This window comes from Achroia grisella, unplaced genomic scaffold (assembly GCF_030625045.1).
Source record: "Achroia grisella isolate CSIRO2021 unplaced genomic scaffold, CSIRO_AGI_Agris_v1 utg109, whole genome shotgun sequence".
Classification (NCBI taxonomy): domain Eukaryota; kingdom Metazoa; phylum Arthropoda; class Insecta; order Lepidoptera; family Pyralidae; genus Achroia; species Achroia grisella.
This window is the reverse complement of record NW_026712573.1, coordinates 4,947,347-4,966,068: the sequence shown is the minus strand read 5'-3', so window position 1 is coordinate 4,966,068 and position 18,722 is coordinate 4,947,347. Positions and strand designations below refer to the sequence as shown.

General features: G+C 31.6%; 2 protein-coding genes across 2 annotated transcripts; one reads left to right on the top strand and one right to left on the bottom strand.

Moving 5' to 3' along the window:
* The first annotated feature begins 1,618 nt into the window (after nt 1-1,618).
* On the top strand, nt 1,619-12,647 carry LOC131848262 (zinc metalloproteinase nas-1-like). Its single transcript, XM_059198067.1, has 8 exons — nt 1,619-1,805; nt 3,514-3,684; nt 6,232-6,381; nt 6,836-6,991; nt 7,508-7,641; nt 8,587-8,672; nt 9,098-9,127; nt 12,578-12,647. Exons 1-8 carry the CDS (start codon nt 1,619-1,621, stop codon nt 12,645-12,647), a joined length of 984 nt encoding a protein of 327 aa, XP_059054050.1.
* Nucleotides 12,648-14,863: 2,216 nt separating this feature from the next.
* On the bottom strand, nt 14,864-17,798 carry LOC131846829 (uncharacterized). The gene is made up of 4 exons (XM_059196249.1): nt 17,555-17,798; nt 16,494-16,555; nt 15,604-15,754; nt 14,864-14,940 (listed from the first exon to the last, which is right to left on the bottom strand). Exons 1-4 carry the CDS (start codon nt 17,796-17,798, stop codon nt 14,864-14,866), a joined length of 534 nt encoding a protein of 177 aa, XP_059052232.1.
* Between the last annotated feature and the right edge of the window lie 924 nt (nt 17,799-18,722).

The following is an 18,722-nucleotide window of genomic DNA, read 5'->3' as shown; positions in this document are numbered from 1 at the left end:
ATTAAAGCATACATAGGGACAAACAGCGAAAGCTACTTTGTTTTATACTATGTAATGATAATGACGAAACCAAAACGAGATAAACTTTTTTTTTATTTAAAGTAGGTAATTCCTGTCGCTTTCTCTGTGGCGACATCCTTTTGGTCTATCTCTTATTCTATTATGAGTATTCGTAATTTTTTTTTTAATTAGTAAAAATAAAAATCAAACTCATAAACTCAACTACATCTATACAAGGTATGATTAGGACAATAGTTATTATTATTCTGAGGTAAATGATATCCTATTAATAATTAGCCAGAACAAGCCCAAGGCCCTCCAAACTAAGAAAACCACAAAACTGTGTTTGAGCTACAGATTCTAAACAACAGAATTTGTACGTTTAATTTTTTGAAAAGTGTATACGCAATATTCAAATATTGCAATTCATTTGTGGACTCCCGCGATAGTTTCGCCTAGTACGGTGTAAATTTCGAAAACTATAAATGAAATTAAAAAACATACTAATGCATACAAATGTTTGTATCTATTTTTTAATACAACAAGCAAGACATCTTTATATAAATAATAATAATTTTAAGTCAATAAATAATGCTAATTTGCATTTTTTTTTAATTTGTGTAAATATATTCTATCTGTATGTAACAAACATCATCATCATCATCTCAGCCTGGAAGGCGTCCACTGCTGGACAAAGGTCAAACAAACAAAGACAAACTTACGAAAATACAAATCCATCGTCTCTATAATATTAGTGCAGAGTGATTAGGTGCATTAGGACAACATAAAAAGTAGGTTATACTCACACTGCCTATATTAGCGTATGGTCTTTCAAGTAATATTTTACTTAAAAACCAACGAGGCTGGTAACCATATCAATCACTGAGCGCATCTTATGTAAGGCAGATAACAGAGACCTTGTTTGTGTCAACATACGATTGTGTACCATTTCCTACAACGTAAATAATGTATACAGGAAAGAAAAAGTGAGTGAGGAATGGCAAGTGACAAACATCCGACATTTAAAAGGAAACCCACCAGCATATATGTATATATATCTTATACCTATATATAAAATATCTTGTTTATTTCGTCTAAATATATTTTTTTTGTCACGTTGTTTGTCCGCGATGAAATCCTAAACTACTGAACCGGATTTGGTGAAATTTTATATGTATTTATTTTATTATTTTATTGTATTTATTTTTAGTTCCCAAACCTGACAAAAGAATCTTAATTTTTTATACTTTAGCGAGGTTAGGTTATTTCTATATCTATTTATGATATTTGTGTTGAAATAATTTCGTTTATTAAATATTTTATTTTGTTTGTGTATATGGAAAATAAAGGAAATGTTAACTGAAAGCAAAACAACCAAGGTTCGTCTTATCGATTAGTTTACATATTTTCGCCGCTACATCCTTTATCAGGAAGTAGGAGTAACGAACCTTGTCGTCTGTTTACCCTATGACAGGTCCTCGCGTGGTGTTCACCATTATAAATACTCGCGGCATATGAATTTTCACCACACACTTTCGGGTGTCTTATGGTCGCCTAGTACTTTCGTGTAAAAATATTATTTTCTCCAAAAAAATAATTCGTTTAAACAGACGGTATAATGAGAGCATGTGTAAATATTTTGTTTTTATATTTCTTAATATCCGGTTATAAAGCTTTGCCTCTAGAAGATGGTGAAGATTTAAACGGAGATGGTAACATTGATAATAGTATTGATGGTGATGATAATACTATAGACATATCTCATTTGGGAACAGAGGTATACGGCACACCGAAGAATGAAAGTGGTAAGTTTGTATCTGCTATCTATCTTCTTAGCCGTATGGTAAAAACAGAAAAAACTCAGTGCTATAATTTATACATTGTTAGCAATAGGACTTTTAGTTAGTATTACCAACTACCCCTTCCCCTTACAATTAAAATACTTCGCTTCTATCTGTTATACCATATATTCCATATTGATTTTTATACATAAAGTCTACAATGTTACACAATAATATTATTAAATTTATATTATACATAATTATAAATAATATTTATACTACTTGCAACTGTAAAACAAAAATAGGAACAATATAGCAGCGCCTAGTATGGTTCCGCACCTACTATTCCTTGTCCCAAATTGTTCCTTTTTTAAAATGGTTGAATGGTTAGATCTGAAATTTGTAAGGTTGAAAATATTAATTAAATTTTTGAAACTATAGTTTGTAACTAAAACTATTAACAATTCAAATAGAAAAGTGTCATTAAAATTATGTTCATATACTACAAAAGTTCTGAGGTAACACAAAAAATAACCAGTGAAATTTAGAACCGATTGATTTTTTTGATATCCGTTGAAGAATGAAATTGTATTACACAAATCATGCAGCAAAAGTACAGTGGCATCCAACAGATATACGACATCGTTACACAAATTTTTTCTTTCATTACAGAACCCTAACATAAAACAATAATCATTAATCATTAGAGTTATCAATGCATGTACTGAAGTATTATCATTCCTTGGTATTTGGTATATAGCTTTTTTGACACCTATATTAACACGTACAAATGACAAGCGATTTGATAATGGCGCGAAAATATGCTTTTGGATCCTGACTGTGACGGCTTACTTCCTTGCCTTTATGACATCCTAATAGCTGTCGATACATACGTAATTTTTATTTTTTTTGTACCGTGTTTTCTGCAAATTTTAAACACAGTTAAACAATTTTTATAGTTAACTCTTAATTCAGACATACTAATATTAAGATGGCCTCGGTGGTGTAGATGTTTAGCTAACCGCCTTATTTCTGATTGTCGCGAGTTCGAATTTTTTTATGAGTATGTTTGTATTATTGGTATAGACACAAACATACTCATACTAGCTTCCCGGCAAAAGTTGTTTTTCCATAAAATAAAAAAAAAATTTAGGGGTGGACTACTTAACATTTAGGGGGATGAAAAATAGATGTTGGCCGATTCTCAGACCTACTCACTCACAAAATTTCATGAGAATCGGTTAAGCCGTTTCGGAGGAGTATGGGAACGAAAACTGTGACACGAGAATTTTATATATATGATTATAAATTAAATAAACACTCTGAATATTGAGAAATGGGTTTATCTATGACTGTCTTCTTTTTTGAGATAAAATAAAATGTGTCTTGACTGCAAATTTCATTAAGTTAGGTTCAGCAGTTACTACCGAAACAGACAGACAATTAAACATACATATTTTTGCATTTGTAACACTAGTATGGATATATTTTGAAACTTATAAAAATACTCCTATTTCCGAATAAATACGATACTGAAACTTTCAAGAAAAGAGCTTATTCCTTCTTAAAAGGCAGGCAAATCACTTGCAATCTTCTGCAATCCTCTGGTCTTGCGAATGGTCATGGGCGGCGGTAATCACTTAGCATCAGATGAGCCGCAGGCTCGTTTCCCCCTTAAGATATATAAAAAAATGTTTTTTTTTTGTCTATGGTATTATTTTTTTATTTATAGGTGATTCAGTGTCAACATGGTCAGAATCATCATTAATGAATCCCGAGGAAATGGGCGGGTATGCCGAAGGTGATATTTTGATTCCAAAACCCCTTGGCAGGAATGGGATCAGCCATGAAACTTACCGGTGGCCAGGTGGCATCATTCCTTATGTTATTGAGGGATATTTTAGTAAGTATAACTTAATCTGGTACAGAATATACTTTATAAAAAAAACTTAATAACACAATAATACGAGACAGATTTACAAAATTCTACAATAATTTCATTATAAAATGATCATAGACGTGAATGAATATTTAATTAAATTAAAATACTTTAAACTATATGAAAATAAATTTAAAAAATATAGAATATTTCAAACTAAAATAGAATTTATGTGACCGTCAAATAATTAAGTTTAATAAAATGGAATACTTATATATCTATTATAAAGTATTACATATATTTAATTACAATACTTTTTACTGCTATTAAATTATTATAGTTACATTTCTGGTTCTGTATTATAAATATATATTCATATATCTATATATATAAATAAAATAGAAGTGTCTGTTTGTAATATTGAAATAACCATTTTTTACTACATGCATATGAATATAAATACGGTACATACACCAAATTATCATTTTTTACAATTTCTGTTTTTCTGTCTGTTTGTTCCGGCTAGTCTCTGAAATGGCTGAACCGATTTTGACGGGACTTTTTTTGGCAGGTAGCTGTTGTAATAAGTAGTAACTTAGACTACTTTTTTTTTAGAAAAATAAAGTAAAATTCCACGCGTACGTAGTCGCGAGTACAGCTAGTTTGTAATATAGGTGGTCACATATATATGTAAGACAGGTGTGTTTCGGTTGAAGGGTTTACATAGTGTAAATACAGGATATTTGGGTAATAACATTTCAGTCCTCCTAAATAGCAATGTGGTTTACCATGGTCGTCATATGACGTCGCGATGTCCGTAGTACCATTTATGTATATAAGCGACAGTTACCACTAATCAACATTTGGGTCGTCGGCCTGCTTGCCATTCAAATTAAATAAAAAACATACATGTTAATTTAAAATACAATATATCTAGTATTATTATTATTGTTTATTTTTTTTGTATATCTTTTTGTATATCCCTTTTTACGGGGGTAATATATTCAAACACGGGGGCCTTAGCCAAGCATGGATGAGTTATGTGATGAAGAAACAAATTTTCTTACTATTCGGCATGTGTTTACTATGACGGCTTTTTGTAATAGGTCTATTGTAGAGGAGGGGATATGCAACGTGTCTAGGTGTTTGTTCAGACTTTTTGGTATAATTCCTGTGGATGACAAAACTATAGGTACTATGTGGATGGTGCGTGCTTTCCATTGTTTTTTTAATTCTATTGCTAGATCTGTGTACTTTGTTAGTTTTTCATTGGGTGTGCTTTGTATATTGTGTGTGTTTGGGATGGCTATATCTACAAGGTATACTTTATTATTATTATTATAACACTTTATTGCACCAACATATAAAGGACATGAACAAAATTAAAAACATAAAAAAAAACTAAGTACAAAAGGCGGTCTTATCGCTAATGCAATCTCTTACGGACAACCTTTGGAAAGAGAGTATTTACAAAAAAAAATAGAGTAGGTGGCACATTAGTGGAAACATAAAAAATATATACACTTATGTAAACAAAATATAATAAATACACAAACTTACATATATATACATACATATGAATACATAATAATATAGTATACATCAAATAATTATACATAATCAAATATTATACATATACACCAGAAAAAAAAAATAACATCAGTATTCAATATTTTTATTGGTAGCGATTTAGCAAATCGCCTTATTTTTACGATGTTCGCCGGTTCAATGATTGTTTTAAAGGATCTGTATTTTCTATGTATATTATGTATTTACATCGATTGTCCAGTACCCGTAACATGAGATCTGCCTAGCTTGGGACTAAATGACCTGTGGGGATTGTGCAAGTTTATTTTATCCCATCAAAAACATAAATGTGAAATGATAGCCGAGTTTAATATTATGATATATGCCTTGATTGTTGACTTCTACGACAAAAGAGGTGAGATCTAAATGGGTGCCAAGTTCAATGGTCTGTCCTGAAATGTATTTATAACAATATAAAATATCATTTCTTCTTATAATTTAGGATAATATACTGTAGCCTAAGGTCTAACTTGGCCAGTTCTCATATACCAATTATTACTTTCGATTGCTAGTTACTACTAATAATAAAATAGGAACCGACAAGTAACATGTTTAGAACTAGCGAAGGCTACAGTATATTTCGTATATGAAAACTATTTAAAAATTACCTATCTGCATGCCAAATTTGAACTTCCTAGGTCATCTGGAAGAGGGTTATAATTTTGATCTAAGGTTGATCAGTGATAAAAATGACGATATTTGGACGTTAGTATCTAAATAACCGTTTGAGATATAATTGTGAAATTTGGAACACATATTTATCTCGCAAGTCTCAGTATATGAACAAAATTTGACAGGTTTATATGAAAGAGTTTTTGAGTTATGAGGGGGTCAAAAGTGGCTCCAAATGGTTCGTGTAAATATACACACGGTGCTGCTCGCCAGTTCTTTTACTTTAAACTCGGCTTGACACGCTACCGCGTGTCTAGATTATATTTTGTAAAACAGGCAGCATTATATAGAAATATATTATTATGTTTTCAGATCAGCAGCAACGTGACACAATCATGAGTGCGATTGCTGATTATCACCGGCTGACGTGCCTCCGGTTTGTTCCTTACAATGGCAAACAGCAAGACTACATCATAATACAAAGTAGAAACACTGGATGTTGGTCGAGCGTCGGACGGATTGGTATTTTTTTTTACATTTAATAATAACACGACTGAAACTGATTACATATATTCGACGGCCTCGGTGGCTTTATTTTCGATGATTGCGGGTTCGATACCTCGCACAGTACTATATGTAATAATTGTTTGTATCAGTCGGGGTATTTTCTATATATATTATGTATGTATTTAGATAAAAATGTATTTATATCAGTTGTCTCATTATCATCTTATTATACTTTACTGGAGCCCCGCGAGCATATACCGTTACCGCAGGCGGGAGCACAATACCATTACCATCAATTAAAAAAAAGCCCTTGACTGCTGATGACTTTTTGACATAGTCTACCGGAATCGAACCTGCAACTATCGGAAGTAAGGCGGTGTACTAAACCGCGATTACACTTAGTATTTCTACTAACGACTAACTCTATAGATTTACATCCAAAAAAGGTGAAACTTTTGTTTGTTGATAGGTGGCCGTCAGGAAGTGAATCTGCAGTCCCCTGGCTGTGTTACCAAGAAGGGTACCGTGTTGCATGAGTTACTGCACGCCATCGGCTTCATGCATGAACAAAGTCGTCCCGAGCGAGACGACTTCGTTAATGTCATGTACAATAATATAAAACCCGGTGAGAAACTTTAGATTCTTAGATTATTTTGGAATAAGAAAGATATTTTAATTTATACAATATATACATTTTCATATAAACAAACTATTTTATATCAACAGATACGCATGCAATATCTCATTTTACAATACAATAACAGTAAAAAACAGACTATAAATAATGAGTAGAGTGAATGAAAAAATACAAAAATGAGGGAAAAAATATTTTTTTTTCAAATATAATATATTTATTTATGCTATCATAATGGTTGTAGACGATTCTATGAAAGATTAATTTAGATTAAGAGACATGGTCAACAGAAAACAAATCTATATTTTGCTAGGTATGTTTTTAATATAATGTGGAAAAGGAAGAGTCTACCGTCGTCTCTCTGATTAATCTTGTTTGTCTTCGGATTAGTCTTCTTGGTGTTTTCCAATATCTTAATAATTGAATTTAAAATTGGTAAAATTGGGCAATATTTTTAATATATTTTTTTATGTAAGAAAATTTACTTAATATATATGTTTATTACAGGAACAGAGAACAACTTCAGAAAAGAAGAGAAGAGGAATACAAATGACTTCGGCGTATCATACGACTACAATAGCGTGATGCATTACTCTGAATATGCGTTCTCAAGAAACTCACGGAAAACCATCGAACCTAAGGTGATTATTGGGCCTTGTTAAAATTTATACAAAAAAATCCAAAGAAAAGTTTCAAAAATGAGGAATTTCTATATAAACTTTCATCCGCTAATTTAATATAATCTCCTTAAAGGTAACATTTTTACAAACTTTGAATGTCATATTTATTTATATTTAATCAATAACCTAAAAAATAAGTTTCAGGTTTAATAATGGCGATACTTCCATACAACTCTTCATCTCCACTTTCAACCCCTTATAACCCTTTTTTCGCATTAAAATGTAGCCTATGTCCTTTCTCAAGCTCTAGACTGTCTGTGTAACAAATTTCATTTAAATCGGTACAGTAGTCTTGGCGTGAAAGAGAGACAGACAGAGTTACTTTCGCATTTATAATATTAGTAAGGAAGTAAGGATAGTAAGGATTACGTTCTCATTTCATTATTTTTAAAATCGTAAGGACCTTACGTAATGACTTAAGGTTATGTTAGGAAAATAGAATATTCATTGTAAGGCCAATTATTAATACATCATTTTTAACAATTATTAAGTAAAAGACGACACTTTAATAAAAGGTGCATAGACTTTCATGGCCTCTCACTTTATTATTTTAATTTTTGGCTTTACAAGGAAACACGGCCATCCAAGGCCTATCCAGTTTATTTTTTCATTATTTTTTTTACATGAGACTTCTATGATCCTCTTACTTTACTACACTATTTTTATGATTTTGAATGGTTATCATGTTTGAAGTCTATTTGGACGATATACAAAAACACTGAATAAAAAAATCTTCCAATCCTTGTTTTGGGCTCTATCACGTAGAAAATTACCCGTATTTCCTATGTATATTTTTACTACACATTATTAAATCCGAGACAACCGGGGCCAGATACTTATACATATTTTGTATGAATAATGCAATTGAGATTTTGTATTAAAGATATCTTTATCCTGTCTCCCAAGGTGGGCGGGTACACACTGGGCCAGAGAGAGGGCCTCAGCCGCGGTGATGTTAAGAAAGTGAACAATATGTACAAATGCAAGAAAGAGTAAGTAAACCTCTATCATATTTATTAAATCCTAGTATATAGGATTAATTACAAAGAATATTTATATAGATTATTATAACCTCAGTGATCTAGCGGTTTAGTTCACCGCCTTACTTTTGATGATCGCGGTTTCGATACTTTGATTTCATGAGTATGTTTGTATTGGTTTGGGTGTCGTTTATGTATATTATTTATGTATTTACACAAATAATGTATTTAAGTATAAAGTAAAGAAAAGGTAATAAGGTTTACATATAGGTGATTTATGTATGATTTTACGCTTTGATAAATAAAATTATTAAAAAAATACATTAGGTTTGGAGAAAATAATATATTCCCACGAATGATAAGAGTATGGGTATTTTGAATGAATACATGTAGCAAATGTTATTTATATAATTAATTTAGCAAGATATTTTTTACAGAGGCACGAATGTACAAGGAGATAAGAAAAGGTAGCATTCATTTACAATTGATGTGTTGTGAACGTGTCTTTTATATGTGATTGTTTTATTAACTTGTCGTTTTGTTACTAATTAAAACATCTGCAAAGCCTATTACTAAACAATTACTTAAGTCACAAACGTGCAATGGCAATCGTTCTTCAGGCACAGGATTTTAATTTATGGAAACCTATATAAGCACACTACGTAAAGAAACTAGCTTAAAAAAATGAAATTCAGTTGAGTGTGTCAGTTCTTCTCAGTTGAACCTGTATGGTATAAATGAACTGGACGATAGGGAAAAATATCAATACAGTATACGTCTAAAATGTCCAACATGACTAAATTACTTTTGATTTGATTATAAGTATTCGATACTAAAGTATAATTTTTCTATTAAATATTAAAGATATTTTTTCACATTTTCACATTTTTTCATTCACATGTCTGAATGATTACATAAAAAGGTTTCTTGATTGATTTCTTGATTGATCACCTGCCTCAATTCATTAATGAGGCATGGGACGAGGTACGAACCCGTAACAGAGTTGAGAGTTGCACTCGCCCTCTATCATCCGGTGAAGCTATAGAGGCTAGCTGCAGCCAACAATATTAGATTAGTCCGAAAAAAAGCTGTATTTGGAGTATTTATATATATATATTCCTAGGGGTGTAAATTATTCATATTAAAACTCGTTTAACTATATTAATAATATACTTACTTCATATTAGGCTGCTAGCAAAATGGTGTTTTAAAATATAGCTCATACAATTGGAATCTCTAAATATCTAGGTTTCATATCTTTAACACAATATAATTGGGTAGAAATATATTTAAATACTTTTTCAGACATCCAACAATGAGTTCACATCGTCCACATCAGTGTAAACCGAAAAATCATCCAAAATGTAGGAATTGAATAGGTAAATAAGAAGAATAATTACATCATTTATAGTTATAGGATTTATTTATTTAGTTTGTGGTTTTAAACGGTATTAAAAGCTATTATAATTATTATTCAGGGAATTCTTAAATGCTGCTAGATGTAAATAAGATTGAAATTATTTAAACGTTTGTCTGCAACCAATACGAAAAATGTACTGAGTGATTTTAGATGTCATATTACACATTTCTATCGCGTATATATAATTTTTTTTTTTTAATAATGGAATGGTGCACCCGCCTGCGCTCACAGTTTACTCTGGCGGGGCACCAGTAGAGGATTATAAGATGAACATGAGGTCAGATCAGTTAGTCCATTATGACAATTCACTAGGAATTTGTCATGATGCTTTCCAGGAGAAACGATCAACCTGACCTGAATGTACCATACATTGTTCGCAATGGGATCACCAGTCCACATTACCAACAATTGCCTTTCTCTCTCTATGGCGTATATCAGTATTGTGCTGTAAAAATATTGCATATTTTGTTTTAATTGACATATCACATACCGTAACTACTGTTATCCCAGATAGGGTAGTCAGAGGTATTGTCAACTGTCGATGCTGAGGTGAACGCAACACTTGACATGTCCACATTTCGTTTCGTATATTTTTATACTGTGTTTTTTAATATTTTGTTTAATAAGTACAGGTACAAAAATAATAGAAAATTCCTTATTCAAATAAACTCACGTTGAAGGACTTTTAATTAGTCATTACTTATTTTTTTAATCTCCGGCTCATTCGGAAAGCTGTCTCATGAAGACAAGACAAGAACTAGTAACGAACTTGTTGCTCTTTACGATAATTTAGTTGTAACACTGCACGCAGTTGTACACTTTTACTTTTGTTGATATATGTGAATACAAACTACCAACTAGCACTAATTTATGAGGTAATATTTTTTATTTTATTTTTTAATTGAAATCAGGAGCTATCCAGTTTCTGAATAATAGATGACATATGTTGTTGATAGAATAAACAATTATAAACACAATAGAGATTCCAATTGGCAGATACCGTTCAATAAAATGCATTAACCTACTAATTTTGTTCAGTTGCTTTTCATATTTGTACATTTAATAACATTATCCCATTTTTTTTTATTGTACATCTATGAGTACTATTTTATTTAATTAATTATTAGATCATAGAATAAGTAACTTAAAGTAAAAGGTTTTATAGGTAATTGTGTATGTGTATTATGTAACATTTTATTACTATCACGCCGGCGCCTGTAACTCTTTCTGACAGATTTAATGTCGTTTGAAGATGCATCATTCCAATTCAATCATTCCAATAATAGTGAAAAGCTTCAGTTCATTCTGTTTTAATAGACCAAGATCCCGAGTCCATAAGATATTGCTTATTTTTGATGATCGAAATATATTGATGATTCAGTAGTATTAGTGTTATAATTTACTACTAGTACTATAATTTACTATAATATTACCCGCCATAATAAGCCACAGGAAAATAAATGACGTCAACAGTTTTTATGTACCGTCAGTATCTGGATACCTGGGAATGGCCGTCTGGTCAAGCTAAAGGGAAAACATCGATCGTAGTACTTACTAGCACTACTCAATCATCCCGTTCATTCATCAGAAAATAAGTGATGTTTAGCAGGCCCGGGATTTTGGCCTATAATGGTGTTCACGGCGGGACACCAGGATTTAACCTTGACTGTTTTCAAGGGGAACCCTTGAAAACAGTCATTTCAGTTCAGTCAGTTCAGTCATTTCAGTTAGCGTTAGTTATTTAGAGTGAGGTTTTCATGGGTCATTTATGAGTTAAGTTCGTTTAGGTTAAGGGAAAGTAGATTATCTGGATCTGCGTTACAAATTTCTATTTCTATAATATTTATTCAAATTAACTTATTATAAGTACTTGTGCATAGTCCTTCTTTTTTTATTCTACGACTTATTGGGAATGCAGACTCATCACAAGAAGGAAATAGAAACACGTGTTGGTCTTACAAATAAACTCTGTTCAGAATTACATTATTAAGAATTTTGTGTGAATACAATTGGCCAAATAGTAAAGTTGACGGTCTGTCTTACTTTCAGTGTTCTATCATAGATACTTATCAGAAGTCTTTACATATTAGAAAATGAACTCGCTTCCGTTGTCTGTTCGCTTAGATCTTTTAAACTACGCAACGGATTTAACAGATGCAGATTTTAGCAATATATAGAGCGATTCTAGAGGAAGGTGTATACATGTTACATGTGTAAAACAATCACCTTCCAGCAATGGTATTTTCAAACCGATACGATATTGAAGCCTACAAGAAAGAGCTTATTCCTTCTTAAAAACTGGCAACACACTTGCAATTCTCCTGGTGTTGCTACACTTGCTCATGGGCGGCGGTAATTATTACCATCATGTGAGTCGCAAGCTCGTATGTCCCCTATGCAATAAAAAAATGTATACCCGTCCGGAACCGGGGCCGGTAGTTAGTAATAATAAAGAAATAATTGGAAACTTTACAGTAATAAATATATCCTTTTACAGAGAACCTCAAACTGGCTGGCTGGGTGGTATCTGGCAATCTCTCTTCGGCGGCAACAAGGATAACGAGTAAAAAAAAAGATTCCTAAAAATAATAATTTCTATGCAAAGATCTGTTAATTAAGTATAAGAATTGTGTGCTAGTCTTTCTGTTTTTTGTATTTTCCGAGTTGTTTCTATCAATAAAATGATTATCAATATTTTATCTGTCTGTAATTGTATACACCTTCAATGTCTAACATGTAAGAATTGTCAAGTTTTAATATTTAGTTTTTCTGTGAACTTTTTTTTTATATCTATAGATACTAATTGATATAGACTGCGGTTATATTCCATATTCTAAGAGCAGTCAAATTTTTTAGACTCAAAGTAAGCATTAAAAAAAAGTAACTTTAAAAGCGATTTTAATAGTAATAGCCTAGGATAATTCTCACAGTGCCAACTATACCCAAGCTAAGCAAACTCTTATTATGGTTTTTAAACAACTGATAGCAATACTTAAATACATTTTTTTTGTAATTACATACATTCATAATATACACATAGCAAAAAACACTCTACCATACAAATAATAATAATTATTTACAATTTTTACTCGATTACAAGTGTTTGTTTGTTTTTGTTTGTATAACGATCTTAAGAAATAAATATTTTCATAATGCGTGAATCAATCTCGCTACTATCTGAGGATAAGACCACCTAGGCCGCCCTAATATATCTGTAATAACAAACTGATAAAGCATACTCGTATTACGTCGACCCCAAATAATTGGGATAAGGAGGAATGGTGATTATGATGAATAAACTGACAAAGCAATTACAATATAGTCGTATTTTTAATTAGACGAAGTCAACTGACGTTTACTGTGTTGTCAGTATTTGATAAAATAAAAATAGTGTTGTGACAAAGTGAATAATTGAAAAAAATCCTGAATTAATGGAATTGCCTCAATTGTCTAGTCTAGTGAATAGTTAGTGTTACGAACTGCCGATATCGGGTACGGGGTTCGAATTTTAGCTGTGCTTTATACATACCAACAAGTTTTCGACAACTATGTTCCTCTAGTATCTACCTATACTGAATACAGAGTATTTGAAACATGAAGAAAAAAATTGCGAGGAAACTTTTAAGACTGTCCTATTTACAATACATCATGTAGTTAAAACTATAGATGTATAAAATATCTAACATAATATAGTTAGGTAATAAAAATAAAAAACTTGGCTTATTACAAAATTTGTTTTTATTCATCATCAGATAAAAAAATCATTGTTGCTTTCGGTGACATTAATTATAAATCTGTCTGAAAAATTGACAATAATTTAATTTTGAAACAGTGTTTTGGTCCACGTTTCTCCAGAGACTGAAATTGTTCATTTTCTTTGTATTCTTTTAACACATTGTAGACTGAGGTCACACCAATTCCCAAAAAGTTAGCTGTTTTTGAAATACATTATTTTTTTTTCGGGAGCCTCAATAGAAATAGTGATGCAACTTTCTCCTCAAATACGTGTTTGTAGACGTTTTGTATCATAAGTTTTTCGGTAACGCTTAAAGCAATCCGTGGTCTCTTCTTTCTTGGAGACAAGCTTTGGCTTGACATGCATGGTTGAGGATCCATTTCCATCCATCCATGAGGAGAATACATTGGTACGAAACAATATAGCAAATATACAATATACACTATTACAACTATTACAACAAACACAACAGAAGGAAAAAATTATCAAAAACAATAACAAAACAGTGTGAGCGCAAAAAAAAGCATTCGTGCTCTCAGACCAGAGGTTAGAAGCCGAATTACGAACAAAATGACGACCGACGCTCGCGACGTTGACGATGACGTGTTGGCACTAATGGCTACTAGTGCCACAGCGCGCTTTGTAATAAGCTGTCAAATAACTGATTGTAGTTACATAACACTAGTAACTTATATCAGAGCACTTTCATACAACTTTATTGTAAAATAGAAATAATATTATTTTGTAGTTTGAAATGATTAACTATTCACACTCATTGTTCATTCATCTGACCGAGAACTGAACGCATCACTATTACTTTAAATATGGCAACATTATTTCATAACGTGACATTAGCTACTGTCAGTTAGCTTCACCTAATTAAAAATACTACTATAGGTATATTTTTAAATAAAATACTGGATTTATGTTTGCAATTAGGATTCCTCTGTAATGTTAAAAGTATTTTACATTACATTATCTACATAATACAGTATATCTTTTGTCCATTGGTTGCTGTGATTTCCGAATAAGACCATCGAATTAATTTTATTCATATTTCCGAATTTCAGCTTCCATCAAGCATCTAATGTATTGATATGCTCTTTCACATTTACACGATTCTCCTGAAATATAACATTACAAGTGAAATTAAACCAAAATACATTAGAATTAGATTCGAAAAATATTCAGGTCGTCTATGTATATATTATTTCTGAATTTCAAGGGCTTTCAACTATTTGTAACAAAGAAGTTTTTTTTAATTCTGAATCTGTCTGCTTTAAGACAGAATAAACATTGTGTAAAAAATTTAACGAACATGACACTATAGTTATGGAAACTTATGTTTGTTTAATATTCTGAAGAAAAGTGCATAAAATAGATAAATATATATTTTATTAACTGATACCCTGGTTACTAATAATTAGATATTTTTAGGGGGTAAAAACTACTAGAAATTTACATTTTAATAATTCTAGCAATTAGTAGTACCTACCCAATACTAACATTTAGCAATTTTACTAACTTCAATAAATTATTTTTATTTGTGTTAATTAAGAACACGTGATCGATGGTGACACCTAAAAAACTTACACAATAATTAAAAAACAACACTGTAAAGTAATGTTGCGGAAAAACAAAACAAAACAAAAGCCGATCACTCGAGAATACAAAGGATTCTCTGTTTGAAAATCATAAAATAAAGTACTAAAGAGATTTTATACCATTATTTCTGTTCAAATCTCTTTTTTTTACTCACAAAGTTCATATTTCTCAACAGTACTTACGTCGATCAATGCATCCTGAGGCCATGTCCTGAATATCATTCATTGGTCTGCCTGCTCTTTCCCCCGCGAAAACTACAGCCGTTCTAGTCGGATCATACTTCCCCTCCTCAGATGCTACTCCAGTTTTTTCAAGTACACAGCGTACAAAGCACTACAACATAGAAAAAAGTAATATTTCGGGTTCAATTTCTCGCATGGTACAAACATTTGTATTCATGAGCATGATTGTTTGTATCAGTCTCAGTATTTTCTATGCATATTATGTAGGTATATAAAAAAAATGTTTCTATGTATAATATCAGTTGTCTAATACTCATAACACAAGTTCTACTTAGCTTAGGACTAGATGGAGTTATTTGAATTATCCAGGGACATTATTATTAACTGCGAGTGTATTGTTGATAATCTATAATACTCACAAAATAAATACACAATTATATAAAAAATAAATAAATATACACATCAAAAAAGTTTAATTTTTATGGAAGATAATATAGAATAGAATGATTCATCCGCTTACGTTAGCGGTTTATGCTGGCGGGACACTAGTGTAGAACAATTGGATGAGCATGACGTTAAGTTAGCCCATCATGACGAATTTACCAGGAGTAAATCACGATAGTTTCCATCAGGTGGACCTGATATGGTTTGCCATATCAGGTCCACCTCCACGCGCATCTAACACAAACAAACAAATATACAAATAAAAAACAAATCTTCCATCTTTATAATACTTTTTGTAATGGCCTATGGACTATGATATAAGCATAAAATCAGTTAGCCCATCGTGTCTAATCACCTAGTATTAAGTACTATGTATATGCATAGTAACGCCATTGGTAACAATTTATTGTTACCAATGGCGTTACTATTCCCAAGTGGATACTTACTTTTGGTGTTCTGTCTGTTTCATCTGGAAAGCTACCACTTTCATTGAGTGCTTCCAAATAGGCTAAAACATAATAAAATATTATATGTACGTGTACCAGATATATTCGCGTTATTCGATTTCGGTTCGGTTCACGGTTTCAAAGCAATTTTATAATACAGCGCCGCATTTCAATTTGATTATGACTACCTTTAGGATCACATGTGATAATGTGATTCATGGGAACTTCTAGGAGTTACAAATATGTACTATTTTATAAATTTTATCTGTCTGTTTATTATAGAATAGAATAGAATAGAATAGAAAATCATTTATTCAAATAAACTTAATTTAAGCACTTTTGAATAGTCAACAATTTTCTATCGCTAATTAGGAAAGCTAGCTAGGAAAGTGTGTTGCTCTTTTAAACAATCCTTGTAAGTTCACATTTTCACAAGTCGAAACGTGTGAATACAAACTACCAACCAGCACTGATTCATTTAGGCTCAAATATATAAACACAATAAGATTAAATCAGTCGTAGTGATAAGAGCAGACCAGTCCCTACAAGCAGCACTCGTTCACGAGTATGACGGATGAGCCATCCATCATTGCGCTCGACCATATTTTAGGAAGCCCAATGGCCCACCACGCCGCCACATGTCTGAACATTTTAGTGAGCATGACTACTCATTCCACTCGACCTCGTCATTACTTTTTCACAGCTAGATGGTTGCACAGATTTTAAGAAAATTAGAGATTGTATTTGTTACTGTATTGGTTTGAATGTTTTCTATGTATATATTACATATATATATATTTACAAGTAAAAATGTTTGTAAGTATAGTATCTAATACCCATAACACAAGCTCTGCTAAACTTGGAATTAAAAGTCGCTTTGTGAATTCTCTAAGAATATTGTTATATTATTATTGATTAAACGAAATTACATTAATATAGATCTTATTACGAGGTCAGACATAGCCTATGTAGTATATCAAAAATTATTCGAAAGTATTTTTTTATTGTTCAAATGAAATCGCGGTAAAGTGCTAGTTTTATATTTTATTAAAATTACTTACACATTTCAACACGGAATGTTTCATTACATTCCGTCATTGCTCGGTCCAGTTCAGTTCGCATATCATCACGTGTCTCCACAGAGGTAGGATTGGGCTCCGAAGTCGGGTTCTCATACTTATTTACTCCCATATTCATCTCTTCTGTTATAGTATCTCTATTACGCTCGTTCACCGAAACCTGAACTGATTCGGTGAACGCAAAAATTTGCACAGCAATAACTAATAGTAATATAACTCTTGACATTTTATTATCTCCTGGTAAGTGTGGCGCATATCTGTAGCACTGAACCGATTTTTATAGGAAAAAAAAACTTTAATTTGTTGTTGTAGTCTGATTTGTGCAGGAGTTGACAACAGTTTTTGTAAAAAATTGTTAGTTCAAATATTATGTATTTATAGACAATCTAAAATTCATTATCATTACATATTACATAAAGAGGGGGACGGCGTTACTAGTAATGGGGACTAGATACACATAGCTTATCCATGACCTCTACGTGGTTCTCTTTGGAAATCGTCTTGGTTAATTCGCAACGATGGACTAATTGACTTGTCACTAGCCCAGCGGGTGCAAACAATAAAAAAACCTTACTACTATGTATATCGTGACATTAAATAAATATCCATCAGTCATTTAGTCATGAAATAGTAATAAATATATAGATGTATAGTCAGCCTTTCATTCATATTTTAGAGTAGAAGCATGGTGTAAAGTATATAGGTATAATTTGCTTATACCTATATACATTTGATGTACGCATTTAACTAAGAGACCTGGTTAATATACATAAATAGATCCCTGTTTATGTGCATTTAAACATAATTATAATCTTTAAAAGTACTCAATCAGATCCAGTTAACGCAATTGTAGAGTCAATTTACTGTGATTACACAAATAAGTAGTGTTCCGGAAATATTGTGTTTACTTCGTTAATATGATTCGCCTTCATTATGGTTACAGTGGTGGTAAACATTTTAGGCACCATGTTATTATATCTATTTTTATATATCTACCGTTTCGTTCGTACCGTTTCGTTAGCTGTTTTGAGACTAAATATGGTCTGCGAACCATCTTGAAGCCAAATTTCATTAAGATCTGTTCAGTCATAAAGAAGTAAGATTATATAATTATTTATATCTATTTATAATATAATTGTTATCACTTCCG

Coding starts and splice junctions, on each gene's coding strand:
- LOC131848262 (XM_059198067.1), top strand. CDS start 1,619: ATGAGAGCATGTGTAAATATTTTGTTTTTATATTTCTTAATATCCGGT. Junction 1,806..3,513: donor CACACCGAAGAATGAAAGTG/GTAAGTTTGTAT, acceptor TTTTATTTATAG/GTGATTCAGTGTCAACATGG. Junction 6,382..6,835: donor GTCGAGCGTCGGACGGATTG/GTATTTTTTTTT, acceptor GTTTGTTGATAG/GTGGCCGTCAGGAAGTGAAT.
- LOC131846829 (XM_059196249.1), bottom strand. CDS start 17,798: ATGTCAAGAGTTATATTACTATTAGTTATTGCTGTGCAAATTTTTGCG. Junction 15,755..16,493: donor AAACAGACAGAACACCAAAA/GTAAGTATCCAC, acceptor TCTATGTTGTAG/TGCTTTGTACGCTGTGTACT. Junction 14,941..15,603: donor CTCAGGATGCATTGATCGAC/GTAAGTACTGTT, acceptor GTTATATTTCAG/GAGAATCGTGTAAATGTGAA.